The sequence below is a fragment of the Pyxicephalus adspersus genome, chromosome 8 (genome assembly GCF_032062135.1).
Source record: "Pyxicephalus adspersus chromosome 8, UCB_Pads_2.0, whole genome shotgun sequence".
Classification (NCBI taxonomy): domain Eukaryota; kingdom Metazoa; phylum Chordata; class Amphibia; order Anura; family Pyxicephalidae; genus Pyxicephalus; species Pyxicephalus adspersus.
In genome coordinates, this window is record NC_092865.1 from 59,066,269 (window position 1) to 59,083,921 (window position 17,653).

The following is a 17,653-nucleotide window of genomic DNA, read 5'->3' on the forward strand; positions in this document are numbered from 1 at the left end:
TAAATTCTTTTCTCCTTTTAACCTGATGTAACATTTTCCTCTAACCTTTGACCTCTTTACCTCTCTGACCTAAGCCTCTTGCATGCCCAAATCCTCTTTTATAGGGAAAAAGAGAGAAATGTATGAACACCCTGTCTTCTGCTTGGCCTCCCAAGTGATGGATTTAACCATTCGTGAGTACTTATCACCACCTTCTCTCCATGCTGTCTCCACTCTGTTACCATTATCTCGAGAACCTTCAGATCCAAACCAAATCACTCTCCTTGCTTTAAGTCTATGAGCATTCTCCCTGTCTGTTGCTTCTGTCTGTGAAACCCAGTGTGAAAGTCCAGTCACTTTTGATCAGCCTAAAGAGGTTAAAACAATGAAGCCATTTGTCTGTTTAAACTGGCACCTGTCTGTAAGTTTATGTCTGTGACCTGAATGCATTTTTACTTTTGCTTCTGTGTATCGCCAATTTGTTAATTGCTTGCAACCAGTGATCAAGGATACCGCTCCATCAGGGGACATGTAATAGAGCTAGAGGTTGAGCTTGTATAAAAAATAAAACCATAACGGATGAGGAAAGTACAATTTCCACAGGTTGTCCTAACCCATTTTTTTATGTTACAAGTTTTGCAGCGGACTCAAAAAAAAAAAAAAACACTCAATCTCTAGTTGAAAAATAACATTCATGTCTGAAAGCTTTGTATAAAATTCACTGATTTCTTTTATTTTTTCCCCTAATCTGGTACAGCCTCCACTTCCTGTCTAATGATGAAATTTCTGTGTTAATGATTTTGGGTGTATGGTACTTTTTTTTGGTCAAATGTCATATACCAGAAGTGAATGGGGGTAACGGATTGGTCCACTTGCTCATTAATCGTGCATATTATGTTCTTTTTCTTCTTTCCTCCTCGCTTTCTCTTACAAATAGAGAATCAAAAGGATGCAGGTGAACAACTGTATATGCCTTACAAAATAAAAGGATTGTAATTTTTTTCTGTTTTTAGTTTTTATTTTATTTTTTGTTTCCTTTTTATAGCTCCTTAAGTCATGTGATCCTGCAGGCTGTAAAGGAATCACACTGTCACTTAAGGAGTTAATTTGTGCTGTCTTAAAATAAAAAAACCCACTGAAAATCCTTTGTATTAAGAGCAGAGCCATTTTAGTAAGTGAAAATTAAATATATATAAATATTTATGTGCTGAAAAAAAAGAAAAAATACTCTCCACCTCCCTTCTCATATTTGTGTTAAAGCCTTTTGAACTGTTTGTGTTTTCTGTACATGTGTACTAACAGCACAGTCAGAAAAATAAGACTTCTTGTGTTTTGCGTCCTCTATGTTTGTAAGATAATGAAATGTGATATTACATGGCTCCAATGATTTACCAGTCCTGCTCTTTGCAGCACAAATCATCCCTTTGTGAAAATACATACCAGGGATTCTTCACAGATGTGTAAAATAGATTTTCTTTTCCTGTTTTAATCCCACCAAATGGCCATCCTAGAACAACCTTGGAAAATGTCACATTTTAATTTCTTCTGTTGGCATTTTGCATTTATTTTATTTTTTGATTCTCCCCAAGATTTTTTTTCTTTAAATATGGCTTACTGCATGGCTCGTAGAATACCTGAAATAGCGATATTAGATATGCTCAGCTTCAAGGGCTTTGGTAGAATTTCTCTTATTTCAGTTGAGTTATCTTTTGAAACAAGTGCAGATAATTAATTAAAACCCCACATATGTCAGGTTAAGTTTCAGTGTTCTATTGTTATTAGCTAGATTATTAGGTATTTTAATTTACTAGCAGCTATTTATTATTGTGGAGGTATTCTCTCCATTGCATTATGGAAACTCATTCAGGAATGACTTGCACATGTTTCAAAAGATAATTTACAAAGAAGCAAGTAAAATTCTCTACTTGTGTTGTGCAATAGAATCTGAAATCCTTTTTATAGTGATTTTATAAAAGCGTTGAATTGTTTAAACCAAACTAAAATAGTTTGAAGTACCCTACGCTGTTATAAAGGGCTCTGGGCAGTGTGCAGACAAAATTGAAAGATAGATTATGAAATATAACCAATATCTGTGATGAATTAGCTCAACTAAAGTGTAAAGTAAAGCTTTTTGATACAAATTAAAGCAGAATGTTTACAAAAAAAAACAATCACTAACCTTTACCTGAGAAAAGCCCTCGATCTATCCACAACCTGAACCCAGCAAGTCCCGCGCTGTCTCGGCTTCCTTCTTTCAGGCGCTCGCTGTTCCATCCAGCGCTGCCATATGAGTGACATGTCCTCCACCAAATGTAAAAAAAAAGGTGCTGACCTTACTGTGCATGCGTGAGATCGGGCATTTTTTTTACATTACAGGAAAACCCCTTTATGTCTGATCTCGGACATGTGCAGAAGGAGCAGCCCACAGGCCCCTGGAATTTGTAACGCAAATATCCCAGGAGCCCGCAGGTTTCCCCTTCAGTCGCTATGAGGGTGAAGACGAAGATAAGGGGACCACCCCAAAAAAGTAAAAAAAAAAATAAGCCCCCGTTTTTCTGTTATAAAAAAGGGATAGCCACCCTTTATTATAATGTTAAAAATGTGATATTAGATCCACTGGTGATTCATCTTCAAGTGGTGATTCATCTGCACCCTTTTTTATGAGTCCAGTATTGAGAACAAATATTTTACTTCTACAAGTGCCACCAAATTAAGCCTTTAGAGGTTGCAGGGGCTGCAAACCACCCTTGTAACACACAACAAAAATTGCAGCAACATCTGTAGTGCCATCTTCTACTGCCTGTCAAGTAAGGGGTAAGGAACAAGCCCACTTTGTCCAATGTTACCCATTTTTTTCTTGCAAAAACTGCTAGCCGTAGAATTACAACAATCAGAAATCAAACTCTAGGGCTTGGCAGAGGTAATGGAATGACCCCTTCAGCAACTATTTTTAGGAAAGGTTTCCAACTGCCTTTGCAAAGTTTGTGAAATATTCTGGCAAAGGTTTAGTAAGCTTTGCACACCATATACAGAAATACCTTTATGCTTAAAGCTCCATCCCAAGTATCACAAAGATGTCACACTCACTCCCTTCATCCTTTAGAAGGCTTCACCTTCCCATAGACCCAGCTGTTGCATACAACGTAGACACTGTTATACAATGAAAGTGTAAAGATTTTGCATCCCCAAGGGAAAAACGTGGTAGCTTTATCTTACACCTCCCCTAGTATACACCGCTTCAGACAGGATGTGCATGTTGCTTTATGGTTAGGATGGTTTTATATAGGGAACTTGGCAAATATAAAAATAAATTCCAGATGCTTTCTCTAGCAGATATTTTAGTCATTGCCTCTCCATACACAAATGTATCTGCAAAATATATCTGTGATATACCATGTCAAGCATGTTTTCAGCAGACTAGGTGATCCTTGCATTGCAAGTAAATGGAGAACGGGCATAGGTGTGAGCTGATTAATATAAAGTGTTTCTGAGATGTTGGAAAACAGAATAAGCTTGCACAACAAACAAACAAGGTTTTTTTTATAATTTTATCACAGCAATTGGTCATAATGTATTCATTCATTTTAAAGGATTATTTTCTTTCCGGTTTTAAATGAGACAAACATGCAAATCGTTTAACAATGACAAATAAGCAAAACTTTTAGACGTGTAAGTGACAGTTTATTTGCTGAGGAGTTTATCAGTTTGGTTTTCTACTGAAAAAAAACAAACATTCATTAAAAAAAATAGTGTGAAAACTGGATTACATAGAATAGTTTACCTTGTATTGGCGAACATGTTTCAGGATTTTAAATGTTCTGCTGGGAAAGTAATATTTCAATGACAACATAAACACACATAAAAAGTGTATAATATTAAAATAAAAAAAAAGAAAGTTGTTAAACTTTCAACCTGTTAGTACGCCCTTTTTAAAAAGTAAAGTCATTTTTGGCCTTTTGTACTTGCAGATTTTCTGTCTGTATTTAATACCAACTGGCAATCTTAAGCTATGTACTCAGATAATTATCACCTGAGACAGAAGGTCATGCTTGTCTTGGGTGATAATCTGACATGTGTACAGTGGTCCCCCAACATTGATCATGGATCCCTTGGGACAGATCCAGGAATTACTTCTATACAAGTCAAGGCAGGTGAACACAACAGGGTGCCGCTCATTCGTTTTCCCCCTCTGCTTTCCATAGAACAGAATGGGTGCTATGTGTACAGCACTCATTCATTCATCTGTCTCTTTCTGTTGTTGGAAATTATTATGAAAGATCATTTCCAGAGACAAAATGTGCAGTGTAAGCCCTTAATCCTGCTGAGACCAGAGGTATTTGATCCCTGGATATCCTGCCCATATTTAGCAGCATCAAAATATGTTGGTTAACTTGATAGTAAACATACTACCGATTTGCATATCCATACTCATTTGTAAATAAAGTTTAGGTATATATATAATTAATATAAATAAATACATTTTATTTGGTACACTGCTTTTTTTAATAATTTTTAAACTGTAATTGTATCTGACAATCACAGTATTAAATAAATAGACACTATCATTTGCAATGTTCAGTGGTGACTGCAGTGGCTTCTGTACTGTCATTTACAGGCTAAAGATGCATTTTGTCAATTAAACTTTCATTTTGTATGTGACCATATCTGACATTCCTGATCATTAGCTGGTATCTGAGCTGCAACAGCTGTCAATGACAGCTAGAATTGAGAGACACAAGCCATTCATTGATGTATATGTCCTTTTTTCTGATTTTCCATATATTCTGTTGTCAATAGGACAGTGAGAGCAGATCTTCCTAACATGATCCTGGTAAGGGGTCTGATTTTTTCCCCCACTTTTGGCTTAAAATAAACTTCAAAAATGGCCCTGTCACTATATTAAAAACTACCAAAGAGCAGGTCCTGCAAAAGTAGAGGCTTCATACTCACCTTTCCTGTTCCCTTTTCCTCTAATCTTTGCTCTTTCCTGTTTGACTCTTTCAAGAGTGTCAGATTCCCTCGCCCTCTGCTGCATGCAATTGTTCTTTCCACTTATCCCAAAACACTGTATACTGTGACTAGTGACATAGGGGACATTCCAGATATATATGTATTAGCTGTAAGGAAGCTGTATCTCTGCAAGAGAGCAAAGATTAGAAGTATTGGTGAGGGGAGAGGTGTAGGAGTGATGGGGGATACAAAGCCCCTTCATTTCCAGGTGGTACATTTTTATATATTTTTTTTAATGTAACAGATTTGCTTTAAAATTGCATTGTTGCATTTATTAATTTTAATCAATGTCATCCTGCTCTTTTTATTATTACATTAGTATATCCCACATTACAGAAAAATAAAAAATAAGGGTCAATAAAATGTAGCAAGCAATGAAAAAAGTTAACAGAGTAATTGCTGAACACAAGAGCTCACAGTTAAAGAGTTTCTGCTTTTCCTGTGACTCTGGGTACAAACAAACAGACATCCCCATTAACTGCGCTTGTCACCAAGATTGCATACACCCCTCAGATTGACAGATCAGGGTGCTTGTTTTGTGTTCACATTCTACAAAGAATACTATTTTCATCTCTAAATCTTTTTGCTTTGCTGATATTACAAACTGTATGACAGATGGGTCACACTGATCGCTGCGTTCTAACATTTGGGAGAGCAGAGAACATATTTGGTGAAGCTGGCATGCTTCGATGCTGTTTGATGCAAGCCACGATATGAGAACCACTAGTATTTCACATTGAAAATAATTAAAGAAGCAGGAAACAATTAGAAAGCACACATTTTGAATAGTGACAGATGTTATACATGTTTAAATTAGACAAAGGGATATAAGACAACTTCATGGGTCACATTAACAACTGCTGTAGTTTTAGCGTGTATAATTTGTGCGGCAATATGGAAAGTCTTGAAAAATCAGATGTAGCGGTGTGGAAAAAAAAATATTTACTCACGTGCTTAAAAAATTTAGTACGTGTGACTACACATTAACCAAACCAATAATTTTATTGTCTATGGTAATGATGATGTGATAGAGTATAATATACTTGTCCAAGGCAGATATATCAATAGATAGATAAATAGTGTAAGGGGAACATGCTTTGGTCTTCATCAGTATTCATAAATATTCGATTTTGCTTTTTTTCTAGATATATGTAATGATATAAAGAACATCAAGTTTGGTTTTCGGCATGCTGAGGCCTTCTTAACAAATATATCAATACAATAGAAGAAAGCAGTTTAGGAAATAGCCCAATCATTTGTATTATATAAATATTTAAAACCCATTTAGCATAAATTGGGTGTGGGGGTTTATAAATTCCACATTGTAGACCTATGTGACACACAAATTTGCCTTGCAAAGGATTTGTGAGACCAGTGCATGTTTGCACCCAGTTGTCCAACATCTCAGAATATTAGAATCCTAAAGTCACATAGAAATGTAAGTGCACAAGACAGAAATTGTTTTTAGCTTAGCTTGATGTTTCTTAACCAGGGTTCCATGTGGCCCTAGGGTTCTTCCAGAGGAGCAATTTGTGTCTTTCATGTCGGTTTAAGTGATATCAATGAATATTGGCTGTAGGGGGGACTTTCCACCCACTGTATATAGTAATTATAGAAGGGTTCCCTGAAGACCTGAAAGTTTATTTTAAGGGTCCCCCCATGTTAAAAAAGTTCAAGAAAGGTTGGCATAACAAAACAAGCAAACATTAGATCTTTTTATTGTCAAACAGTGTCAACAGATGAAGGTAATATACTTGAAAGACCTTAAAATTTACCTGGTGTATTTAGTCTCATAAACAGAAGTAAAGAAAATGTAGATTTGTCAGCATTTCATATTCATGAAATTAGAATCAGGTGTTCTATATCAGGTGTTACCCAAAGGAATCACCTTATGTTTGTTGAGTCTGTGTTATTCAGGGGGTCTGATGTTCTCACTGCTATTAATGTATTTGGTGTCATCACACCAAAATCTCTTTAAGTGTCTTAGAAATATATGCTTTTTATTTTAAATACTGGAAAACGTTTTGAAATAAATCATTTCACTATAAGCAAAATAAGAGGTCAACTAAATTCTAGTTTTCCCAGGCCTTTCAAATGCAGATGCTAAAGGAAGTCTCCTTCTTTGGACTGTTGTGGACCGAATGGCATAGATTTGTTTGGTCACACTAAAAAAAGACACCTTTAGTGTAAACCTAGAACACAATTTCATCCTTACACCAACTGTGAAGCATTGTGCTGGTGGAATTGTTATGGATTAGGGTAGATTTTCTTGCCATTGGGAGTCGTCTATGTATTCTGTATCTTAATGAAATGTAGTAAACAACAATCTGAGATCACCTGCCCCAAAGATTAACTCAGAATGAATCTTTTATTGTAATACAAATCCAAAGCACACTAACATAGCCACCAAAATGGCTTCAGAAGAAGATATGGAGGGTTATGGACTGGCCAGATGCAAGCCCTGATAAAAATCCAATTGAAATGTAAAGAAATTTAGGACAGACAGTTCATGGAATTAAACCCACAAAAATAGGTAAAATGTGCAGGGAGAAACACTCAACTATTACACCAAATCAGTGTCACAGACTGATAGGTAGGTTTGTAAAACACCTACAATAAGTAATTTTTATTAAGGAGGCAGCTTTTGAAGCCAAGGGTTTATTTACATTTCATAACAGTATACCATTACTCCTAATACTTTTATTGTATATATATATATTTATATATATATATATATATATATATATATATATATATATATGTGTGTGTGTTCCTTTTCATTTTTGAAAATTTGGAAAAGATTTTCTATTTGCTATTCAAGTGTATCACCTTTATCTGGAAGAACTGTTTAAATAAATCTAGTTGTATCTTATTATCAACAATATTGCATTTATCATGCTGGCCATGTACGTAACAAGAAATGATTGGGGAGGATCATAAACTTTATCATTTCTTACAATGATTTGTTCAAAAGCCGCAATTTGTTGAATTTGATTGAATTTTCTGCCAGGACCTAGAATTACTTTTTAATAAAGATTATTCTATTCTGTTCAAACTTCCTAGCTAATTTCTAAAAAATAACATTTTTTCCTTGAAAGATAGAACAATCATATAGTTTATATGGATTACCAGTATACATCTGCTATCAATAAAACCAACATCTTTAAGAGAATAAATGATTTGTTAGTCTGCATTAGGGAAATATAACATAGCAAATTGTGTTTTTGGTTCTTCCTTTTTCAACACTTCCAGTTAATTAACACCTCAAAATATATATTTATTCTAGGCTGCTGTCAAAAAATCACTATCTGTCTTAGAAAACAAATGCAATATTTATTAACTAGGTGAACAAAACTATATTTATTTTAAATGACATTGCTCTGATATACAAGATTTTTAATCATATTGGCCACAAAAATGTGTGATAATAATATTATTATAGGTCTGAAACTAAAATTTAGCTTTGTGTAAATTAACCCTGATCGCTACATGAAATTAAGGATGTTGATAGGTGTATTATAGTGCTTTACAAATATTTAAAGAACAAGCAACTGATTTTGCACTGAATCAGGCAAAAAAGTTAGAAAGCCCAACAATAGAAACAGTTCAGAAAATAAAAATCAGACCAATAAAAGTAAAGACCTCTAGACAATATTGTCAATATAAGCAATTATGAAAAATATGGATGATTATTAGGTGTATCCTAGATCTCTACCATCATTTAGAAAAAACAATCTAATTTGCATTGAATCAGCCATTTATTGCCTAACAACAGCAGATCACTGGACAGTATTTTCCATAGGCAGGTAAAGAGGGATAAGTTAATGTTGGCTCTACCAATTGAGTGAATTTAATTGTATGTATGGACAAAACTTTTTTTTTTCGGATTTTGGATAGCACAGGGAAAGATCAGAACCTCTGTAAAACTGAAGCCTCCCTGTTAGGTATACATCTTCCAAATGGGGCACAAACAGCAAACAGAGGTTTCAGTCCTTCTCTTATATAAACTTGAATTTCACTAGAAGCCCCTAGGTTTTTCGTTATGGTGAAACCCTGTGTTTTAGTAAATTGGCCCAGGGTACCACTTGCTGATCTGCACACTGTGTTTGCTGCATCCATTCAGGCACTTTTTCAGCCTGCGATTCCTATAAAAAAAGTACAGGTGCACAATATTGATAATATAAGTAAGGGATAAAAATTTAGTGGTGTTTTTTTATCCCATGTAGAGTTCTTCAGTTTAGTACAGGTTAACTAGAGCTGCTAATCGCAAGGAATGGGTTACTGGCTTTGTCAGCAAGATAATGAACAGAAACATCACATACCCAACTCAGTGACATGTGCCAAGCCTGGCGTGGGAGTTGTGTGAGAATTCTGAAAGCACAGTCACATTAAGAGGGTTTCTAGTTTAGCACCTAGAAGCTGGCTAGCAGGAATACCCCTGGAGCCAAGTCCTGGTGCTAAGTGAACCCGCTGCTCTGTCCTTCAGATCTATTGCTACTAATGACTTTGTCCCAGATGTCTTAGTAGAGTCCATCTGAATTCTTGTTTGTTTTTGATGTTGTATTGGTTTATTGTGAATGGCACAATTGTCAGCATTCACAATGTAAATTTTACGAAGATATATTGTCAGCTTTGATAACTATATCTTTCTGTCTAGTTTGAGTGTCATGCATTGAGTAGTCTTGTTGATGGACATTCAAAGAACAGCTTCAAAGGTAAATTCACAGACACGTTGCAATAACCCAGTGCAGCCAATTAGAAAAACGGGTCCTCCCCATGATCCTCCTATCATATAACTTGAACCCTTGCTTCCTTTAAAATGAAGACATGTTTCACCATCGGTCATGGAGGTGGACCTCCATGGTTTGAAACGAATAGAAAGGTGTAGAAAAGGATGGCACCAAGCACAATATTAGGAACTGAACATTTCATATTAAAGCTTCAAATGCTTCTGAGCATTCTACGAGGTATGCTTACATATTTGAAGTTTGTATTAGATGCCTTTTATATTTCATTGTATAGTTTAGGTGCTGTGAAGTAAACACATGTTTATTTCAACATGAACCTGCATTGGTAAAAACATTAATGAAGTAAATTCCATTGAAGTATTTGTAATTGCAAAGTAAAATATTCCCTGTGCACCTCATGAGTCCCTAAACCCAGGCATACTCTTTCAGGAATCCTTGAACTTGAAGTTGTAGGACATCCTTCTCTCCGTGTTATCCCTTAACTCAGCAAAGCTCATCTGTGATGCTTGTTTATGGTCCCATGGTGGGTTATCACTAGGGAATGCCAAAACTGCAAGCCGAAGCAAAGTCAAGATTCTTTGATTTTGAAACTACTTATCCTGTTTTATTCAATATATCTTCTGTTCATGTGCCATTCTCTAATAACCCCCTCAAGCCTTTTTCAAAAATTGGTGCATGGTAAGGAGGTTACACTGTAGAAAACCATATAGCATGAGGCCATAGAACATGCCAGTATCTTTCTTAAGGTATGTCTAATACTAAAATATTTTTTTCTTTTTTTGGATAGAAAAGGGAGGATTTAAAACCCTTGTCAGGTTTCTCATTTGGAACTACCTTTACTTCCTTGCAGAAAGACATACCAGGAAAAAAGATAATGGAAAATGAAATAAAAGAAATCCTTTTTTTAGGCAGTTGTCACATGAACTAATTGATTTTCTCTCTTTTTTTCTTTTCTCCCCTGGTAACGGTGGTGATCAGAACAAATATAGAGTTAATAGGGGACACATACACCAATTAAACCTAACAGGACTTTAAACTTCCCTACTCTACCATTCCCTGCCCCAGAATTGAATTAAGATACATTTTTAGGGCGGTTATAAAAGATTATATAAAATGTAGGTTAGCTAGATGAATTTGGCAGTTTCATGGCTAGCTTTGGCAAACCAAAGAATAACTTTACATTTTGGAAAGGGTTGTCCTATTAGTATGGACAGGCTCTAAGGATATTGGTTACCTCTCATTACCTCCCCAACACTGATTCTGATTGGCTGCTCTCTGTGATACCTTTGCACTGGTTTCTTGAATGTCTTTCTGTATGTTCTTGTTTGTGTAGATATTACTAGCTATAGTTTGTTCCAATATAGTCATTTGGTATGTTTAATAGGTACAATAGAAGTCACGTAGATAATCCAATGTTTCATTATTTTTGTCATCTCCATTGTCTTTTCTTTGCTGAGTCCTGTCATATTTGTGTATATACTCATGCTGCCTTACTTTTGACTCTTTTCTCTATCATGCATGCTCAGTTCATCGGCCCAAACCAAAGCCATCACCTGTGCCTCCACCCATTCAAACCCAGGCTAACATGTTAAATCAAAGGCTGAAAGGCATGCCTAGACCAATACCAAGTACTGTATCGGCTTTATTTCATTTGATTTGTTTAGCATAGCTTCTTTCCCCTCTTCCCTTATTCCAGTGCTGGAAGAATTCACAATGCATTGGGGCACATATAAATGCATTGCTGGCTACTCCCAGCACTCTAGGAATTACCATAGCGTAGTTTTGAACATCAGCCTTCAAGCACTTCTCAGTATGTCCATTCCTGTCTAGATCTGTCCGGCACCAGCAACATTTTCCAATATGAATGTCAGCACAAAATAACATTGTTGTTACATAACATTCTGCATGATGTAATGTTAATATTTATGAGTTCCAAACAATATCTAAAGAGTTTTTTTTTAATTAATATACAGTTCATTTCTTTTGTGTCAGTGCTCCAGCTGTTAGTCCAACATTCTTAATTAGTCGTTTAGTTAAACCTTCTGGGCTCTGTGATATACAAATAATTAATAAATTAATAGAAATCCAAACAAAAAACGTATATATACACTAACCATTGGGTCCAGCTAAATAAACAACGTTTTTGCAACAACTACTTTCTGCAAACTCATTGGCACTGTCCAACCTCCTTTTTGGATGGTAAAGTCATATATACCCATATTAACAATGCCCACCCAAAGCTCTGCCCTATATCTTGGCTCACAAAACTTTTACCTTTGCTTTGTCAATCCTCCCTACACACTTTATTCTATAAGGAATAAAGTTTTGACAGGCTTTCTTTAATTTTTGATTCAGCATTTTTTTATGAGCAGTGCCTTGGTTTACCCAAAAATAAATTGTCCCTTTCAATAACTCTTCTTTACGTTTTGCAAGATGAATCTTCAAATGCAGTAACAAAGCCTCATTTTACAATGTAGGTTTTATTTTATTTGGAAAATGATCCAAACATACATCACCATATTTCATTACAACGAGTACCAAAAAAGCTCCCACCAACCTTACAAAATAAGTAGTGTTCCATAGATCTCTCTATGAGCTCTGATGATTAAATGAACACTATCTTGTAGTATGCCATGTTTTTTTAGCTTTGTTGTAGATCCAAACACAAATACTCAAACCACAAAAATCACAGCCTGAAGCCAAAATTGCACATAAAATATTTATTTAACCCCCTTCAAGATTTAGCTGGATTTACAGTCTTTTCCAATCATCCATTTTGACAGATAATTATTGAAAAATCAGAGTATATTTTACATTTCCATATAAAGCTGGAGCACTGTTTCTGTAGCTTAACAGAAAATTGTGATTTTTTTTATTTTATTTTTTATTTGTTAATTATTAATTATTGAGCATTTTTAAACAAAACATGCATGGATTTATACAGTTTTGGATAATCCTGGATTATAACTAACCATTGAAATTTCTACCTACATTGAACCCTTTAGGCATGTTCTAAATCATCTTCTTCTACTTTAGAAAATGTAGGTCGGTTAGTAACTCCTGCCAAAAAGCTTGAAGACACAATACGACTTGCAGAATTGGTCATTGAAGTTCTCCAGCAAAATGAAGAACACCATGCAGAGGTGAGACATTATATGATCTAGAATTTCTTGTACATGTGTATTCCAGAGCAGCATCTGGAATCTTAGGACATTCTCTGCAGATTGGTAATATTATACTAGTATTGAGGGGGGAACATTTTAAATGAAATTGACAGAATTGTTGTACTTGAGAAACTATGAGTAATAGAATGCATACAAAAACGTTAGATGTTTGAATATTTGTTTTGCACTTTAGAGGTGCACAAAAAGTTTTCTAGGCCACAGTTTTAGGAACTATCCAATATCCTTCTGCTATTTTGTATAAATTATAATAGAACATTATAGAAAAACATAAAATAATGATAGCCAGTCTGAATATACATTTTGATGTTAATACATGTTCTGCTGGTATAAACATTCACAGCAATGATAATGATCAGCACTTTTACCAAAAAAAAATTGCAATCCAAAATAATTTTTTGTTCATTTTTATTATTTCCTTGAAGCCTATATACATCACTAACACCTGACAATTTTTTTATTATTCTTTATCATAATTTTTAAGTTTAATATTTTTAATTGGTAAAAATATTTTTTTACACATTACATATTTAGTATAATTTATTTTTTTGTTAAACTGTTATGATATTTTTGATCAATTAGATAGCATTTATAATGTCAGAAGCCAACCAGTGTGTTTTCAATCACTGCCATCAGCCAATTCACAGTACTAAAAGTCCAAAAAGACCCAATTAATGCTTGATTTGCATATTTAAATTTCCTCCCTGTTTTTCCACTGTTCTTTCTATCTTGGATGATCCTGGCAGGGAAAAGAGGTATGTGGTAAAACTCAGACACAAACTGAGTCACCTGCTCTCATATTTTGTGCATGTCCTTCATGTTTCTGATAGGATTTATCCTTTTTTTTGCTTCCTCTGTAGTAGTATTTTAAGTAGTATAGCAGCCAGATTATTTAGACTGCCTGTGGAATTTAGTTGCCCCACACACAACTAAAGTGTGCAGTGGTAATCCAGTCCATGCATGCAGCAATGGGTGTATTTTACAAGCATTGCAGCTGTTTCCCGACACATCCTAACCTTCCTTAATCCCTCCTAATCCTCCTGTTTTACCCATGTTAGTTTGTATGCATAATGCAACAACAAAGACTAATGTTTGGGGCCAAACTTTACATAAAAAGGCTACAAAATGCATTCACTTAAAAGGTGCCTTTTGACTACAAAGTGATTTAGTTTCTTCATGACCACTTTAAGGTTGATTTACATAAAGAATATTTTTAGTTCTTGGCCTGATGTCTTTGCTTCAAATATCCAGTTTATGCATAGAGGTGTTTAGGAATTTAAGACTCTTGCATCTGACTGGGTGTTTGAAATGAAAACATGCTCATTAATGTAAAATAAAACTGTACACCTTTAGCAAAGCAGCACCTCTTGTCCGGGATATATATATTTTTGCTTGGTATTTTTCCAATTGTATTTAAACCACCCTGGTTTTTTTATGTAGCTGTCCCTTTTTTGGAAATTAGGCTAATATCAATATGATATACTTAAAACATTTATTATACTAAATTTAGTATATTCTAATTTTTAGATGATTAAAATGGGTATAAATTAGGTAAAACCAGGTTTAAATAACAATATGGATTGCTGTATATTTTATTTTTTTATTCTGGATTTACTAAATGTGTTTATTCCTTTTTATGTATTTCCCTATATTGAATTTTCCAAACTAATTTGCAATTATTAAACTGTGCATTATTACAAGTAAGGGGGAGGGAGCAGTGAAAGCTTTTATAATTTTTTTTTTGATTTACGTAGTTAAGTTGATGTATAATTTTCAAAAATTTCTACGTATGGCGAAAAAGGTATAACACTGGTTCATCTCAACGCCTGATTCAATCATTTGCACAGCACAGGAAGCCAGCTAAGTGATTATTAAGTAGCATTTTCAAATATCACTCACTGTGCTTGCAATGCCATATTATGACAAATGTGTGACATAGCTGAAAAATAAATGTAAAAAATATTAGGACTAAATTAATCATGTTACCAAACAGAGTATGAATTTCCCGAGAATGAAAATGTCATTCTGTTCATTAGTGGAAAATTCACTCTTTACTCTGAAATGTTTTTAACTTGCAAAATAGGAAAAACATTTTAATTCTGTAAAAATTAAATTCCCCAAGTGAAAATAGTTTTAACTTTGGAAATGAATAAATATAATTAGCTGTAAAAATGTAAAGTTCACATTTTTCTAATGAATATTTCCTATGCGTCTATATACAGCAGTGCATTTGTGATTACAACAATATGCGTTTTTTCCCTCTAAATTTTGTACATAAAACTATAGCTATAGCTTTTTAAAAGAATCCTGTGCAAAGAAAAAAAAGTAGGCTGTTGAAAATTCCATTTTTTTAAATTTACTTGCATGTGGTTTCGTATTTGCAAAGTAAATTTTCATCACTTTTACCAAGCTAAATGAAATATCCCTTGCAAGGCAAAATCTCACTTTGATAAGTGAACAGCCTCAGTTCCTTTAGTAAATCAGCCCTAATGTCTTTAAGTCACTGGTCAAGAAAAAAAAAAGTATGACGATAGAAAATTCTTATCTTACTCTGATATCACTACATGCTTGTTCAAGTTTAGGTATATTATTGAAAAATAGACGGCCACACAATTTGTACTTGCAATGGCAACTTACATATTTCTCTCTAAACTGTGCCACACTACCAAGAACATTGTTTTATAGGGATAATGAAAAACAGAGGCAGGGATCTCAGAATTGGAGGGACAATTCTTGTTCCTACTTACAATATCTCTTTTTTGTATTTTGCTAAAATGTAAATTCAACAAATGTAATTCATTGCAGGTGTAGGCTGGTACACCAACATGATAATGGAGCTGCTAAAGCTTTAGGATCTAGCATTGCTGAACCTATTTGTCCTTGTATGTACCTATATTTAGAGCCATTTTTTAGAGTATGACATACTAGACTATTCCCCTGGGCCCTAACCTTCAATAAGGCCCCAACAGACAGAATGCCAGGGAATGCTGTGCATTTGGTGGTCCTACTTTATATTTCCCCATGTCCCCATTGTTTACATTGGCCTTGCCTATATCACTACCTGTTTTGGTCCAAATGTCAGAAGCGTACTGTTGAGGTTACAGTATTTGCTTGACAAAAGTGACACATTTAAGGCAAAGGTAATGTACCCACAACGAGGTATACTTAGAAATCTGCACTCCCTCACTGCCCTCTCAAGGCACATGAGCTCCAGCTCTGTTGCCATAATGGAGTGGGGCAGGAATGAAATTACTTTTTAAGTAAATGCCTTACTGTCTGTAAAGATAAATGAAATACAAATATTCCCTTTGACCCTGTCACCATATATATTTAGCCTTGGATTTAAAAAGAGTTATACCGTAATTTATAATATCAGAGTCATTTTACCACTACTTATCCCCAGTTTGAATGTACTATACAACACTGTCACTATTTTAGGATATTCTGTGCTATTACATTTTCAGAGAATGTTCAAATGATTAGGGAGTTTAGTTAAAGTTTTGTATTTTTCCTTTTCTGATTATTACAATTTTTCTCTTGTGTTATATAAGCTGTTTACCACCAAATGATAAATAAAGGAAAAGTTTCCCCAACCCATAGTTTAGCATTGTATAGTTGCTCTATTGCCTTTATGATTGCACCAAAACTGTACATATCCATATCAGCTGTCACCATTTTAGTAAATATATATTTATATATATAATAAACTTGCATGTGTTATGGTTATATTGACTTTTTGGGTCTAAGTTATCAAAGCTTTCCAAGATTGGAGAAGACAAATCTATTCCATGGTTGATAGATCACCCAGGTTCTCCCAGGATAGTCTTTCTTTTACAGTCTAGGAGACTTAAAGAGCTAAATCAGGCCCTTTGTGTATGCCAATCTTATGTTAACAATGTATTATATACCTTGGTTGTACTTTTGTAACAAAAGTTTACCAGGGCCACTCTCTATGTTTCGATACAAAAACATTCTTATCAGCTGATTATTCAGACTCTAGACACTTTAGCCCTTAGAATGCCAGCACAATGTATAAGCCATTAGGGGGTTAGAAATGTACTAGCAATGCAAGATTATCAATATCTATATAGTATTTAGAACAGAACAAGCAATCAGATGTGTAATATAGAGTTCAAAGGAAAGCTAACATTTTATTTGGGTCGGTTGCATTTTAATTATTCGATTGAAATCATTAAAAATTATTTATTTATTTATTATTATTATTATTTTACAAATCAATGATGACTAAATGTCATATAGTTTTCGGAGGATTTTGAGCTTTCCAAAAAAGATTATTTTACTACAGAACAGTTAAGGTTAGTAATCATAAAGGAGCCTAGGGACTCACCTTCCGTTTGGAGATTATAAACATAAAAAAAAGTTACATTTTTATGTATCATTCCTAAATATAACCAAAAAAAAGAATATAGATCCAAAATTCAGGATCACCTATATTGCTATATGAATACCTTTAGCATGATGAACATGACATCAAGCTCGATGATTGCTAAAGCACAGTAGCATGTGCCCAGAATGCATGAGCATCACAAGAAATGCACAACTTTTTTTTGCTAAGCTTCCTCTAATATTTCTAGCTACTAATCGGCTTAAACACAGTGGCTTCCTATGGCTGACAAAGGTTGCGCAGCTTCTCTTTTGTTCTGCTACTGGTAAGGCATAGGCCTTGGTGTGACATTATTATTGTAAACTGTAATTTACTTATATTATCTGAAT

The 17,653-nt window shown here is 34.5% G+C and overlaps 1 protein-coding gene across 29 annotated transcripts in view; it reads left to right on the forward strand.

Annotated features, from left to right (window-relative positions):
- Positions 1 to 17,653, forward strand: part of CADPS (calcium dependent secretion activator) — a 286,962-nt gene that overhangs the window by 195,204 nt on the left and 74,105 nt on the right. For 10 of the 29 annotated variants that reach the window (XM_072420831.1, XM_072420822.1, XM_072420834.1 and 7 more), the window contains 4 exons: positions 105 to 173; positions 917 to 934; positions 11,264 to 11,365; positions 12,774 to 12,880. In XM_072420831.1, the coding sequence (XP_072276932.1) occupies positions 105 to 173; positions 917 to 934; positions 11,264 to 11,365; positions 12,774 to 12,880 (296 nt within the window). The remainder of the gene's footprint in view (positions 1 to 104; positions 174 to 916; positions 935 to 11,263; positions 11,366 to 12,773; positions 12,881 to 17,653) is intronic. The other 19 variants (XM_072420833.1, XM_072420839.1, XM_072420840.1 and 16 more) reach the window with 5 other exon arrangements.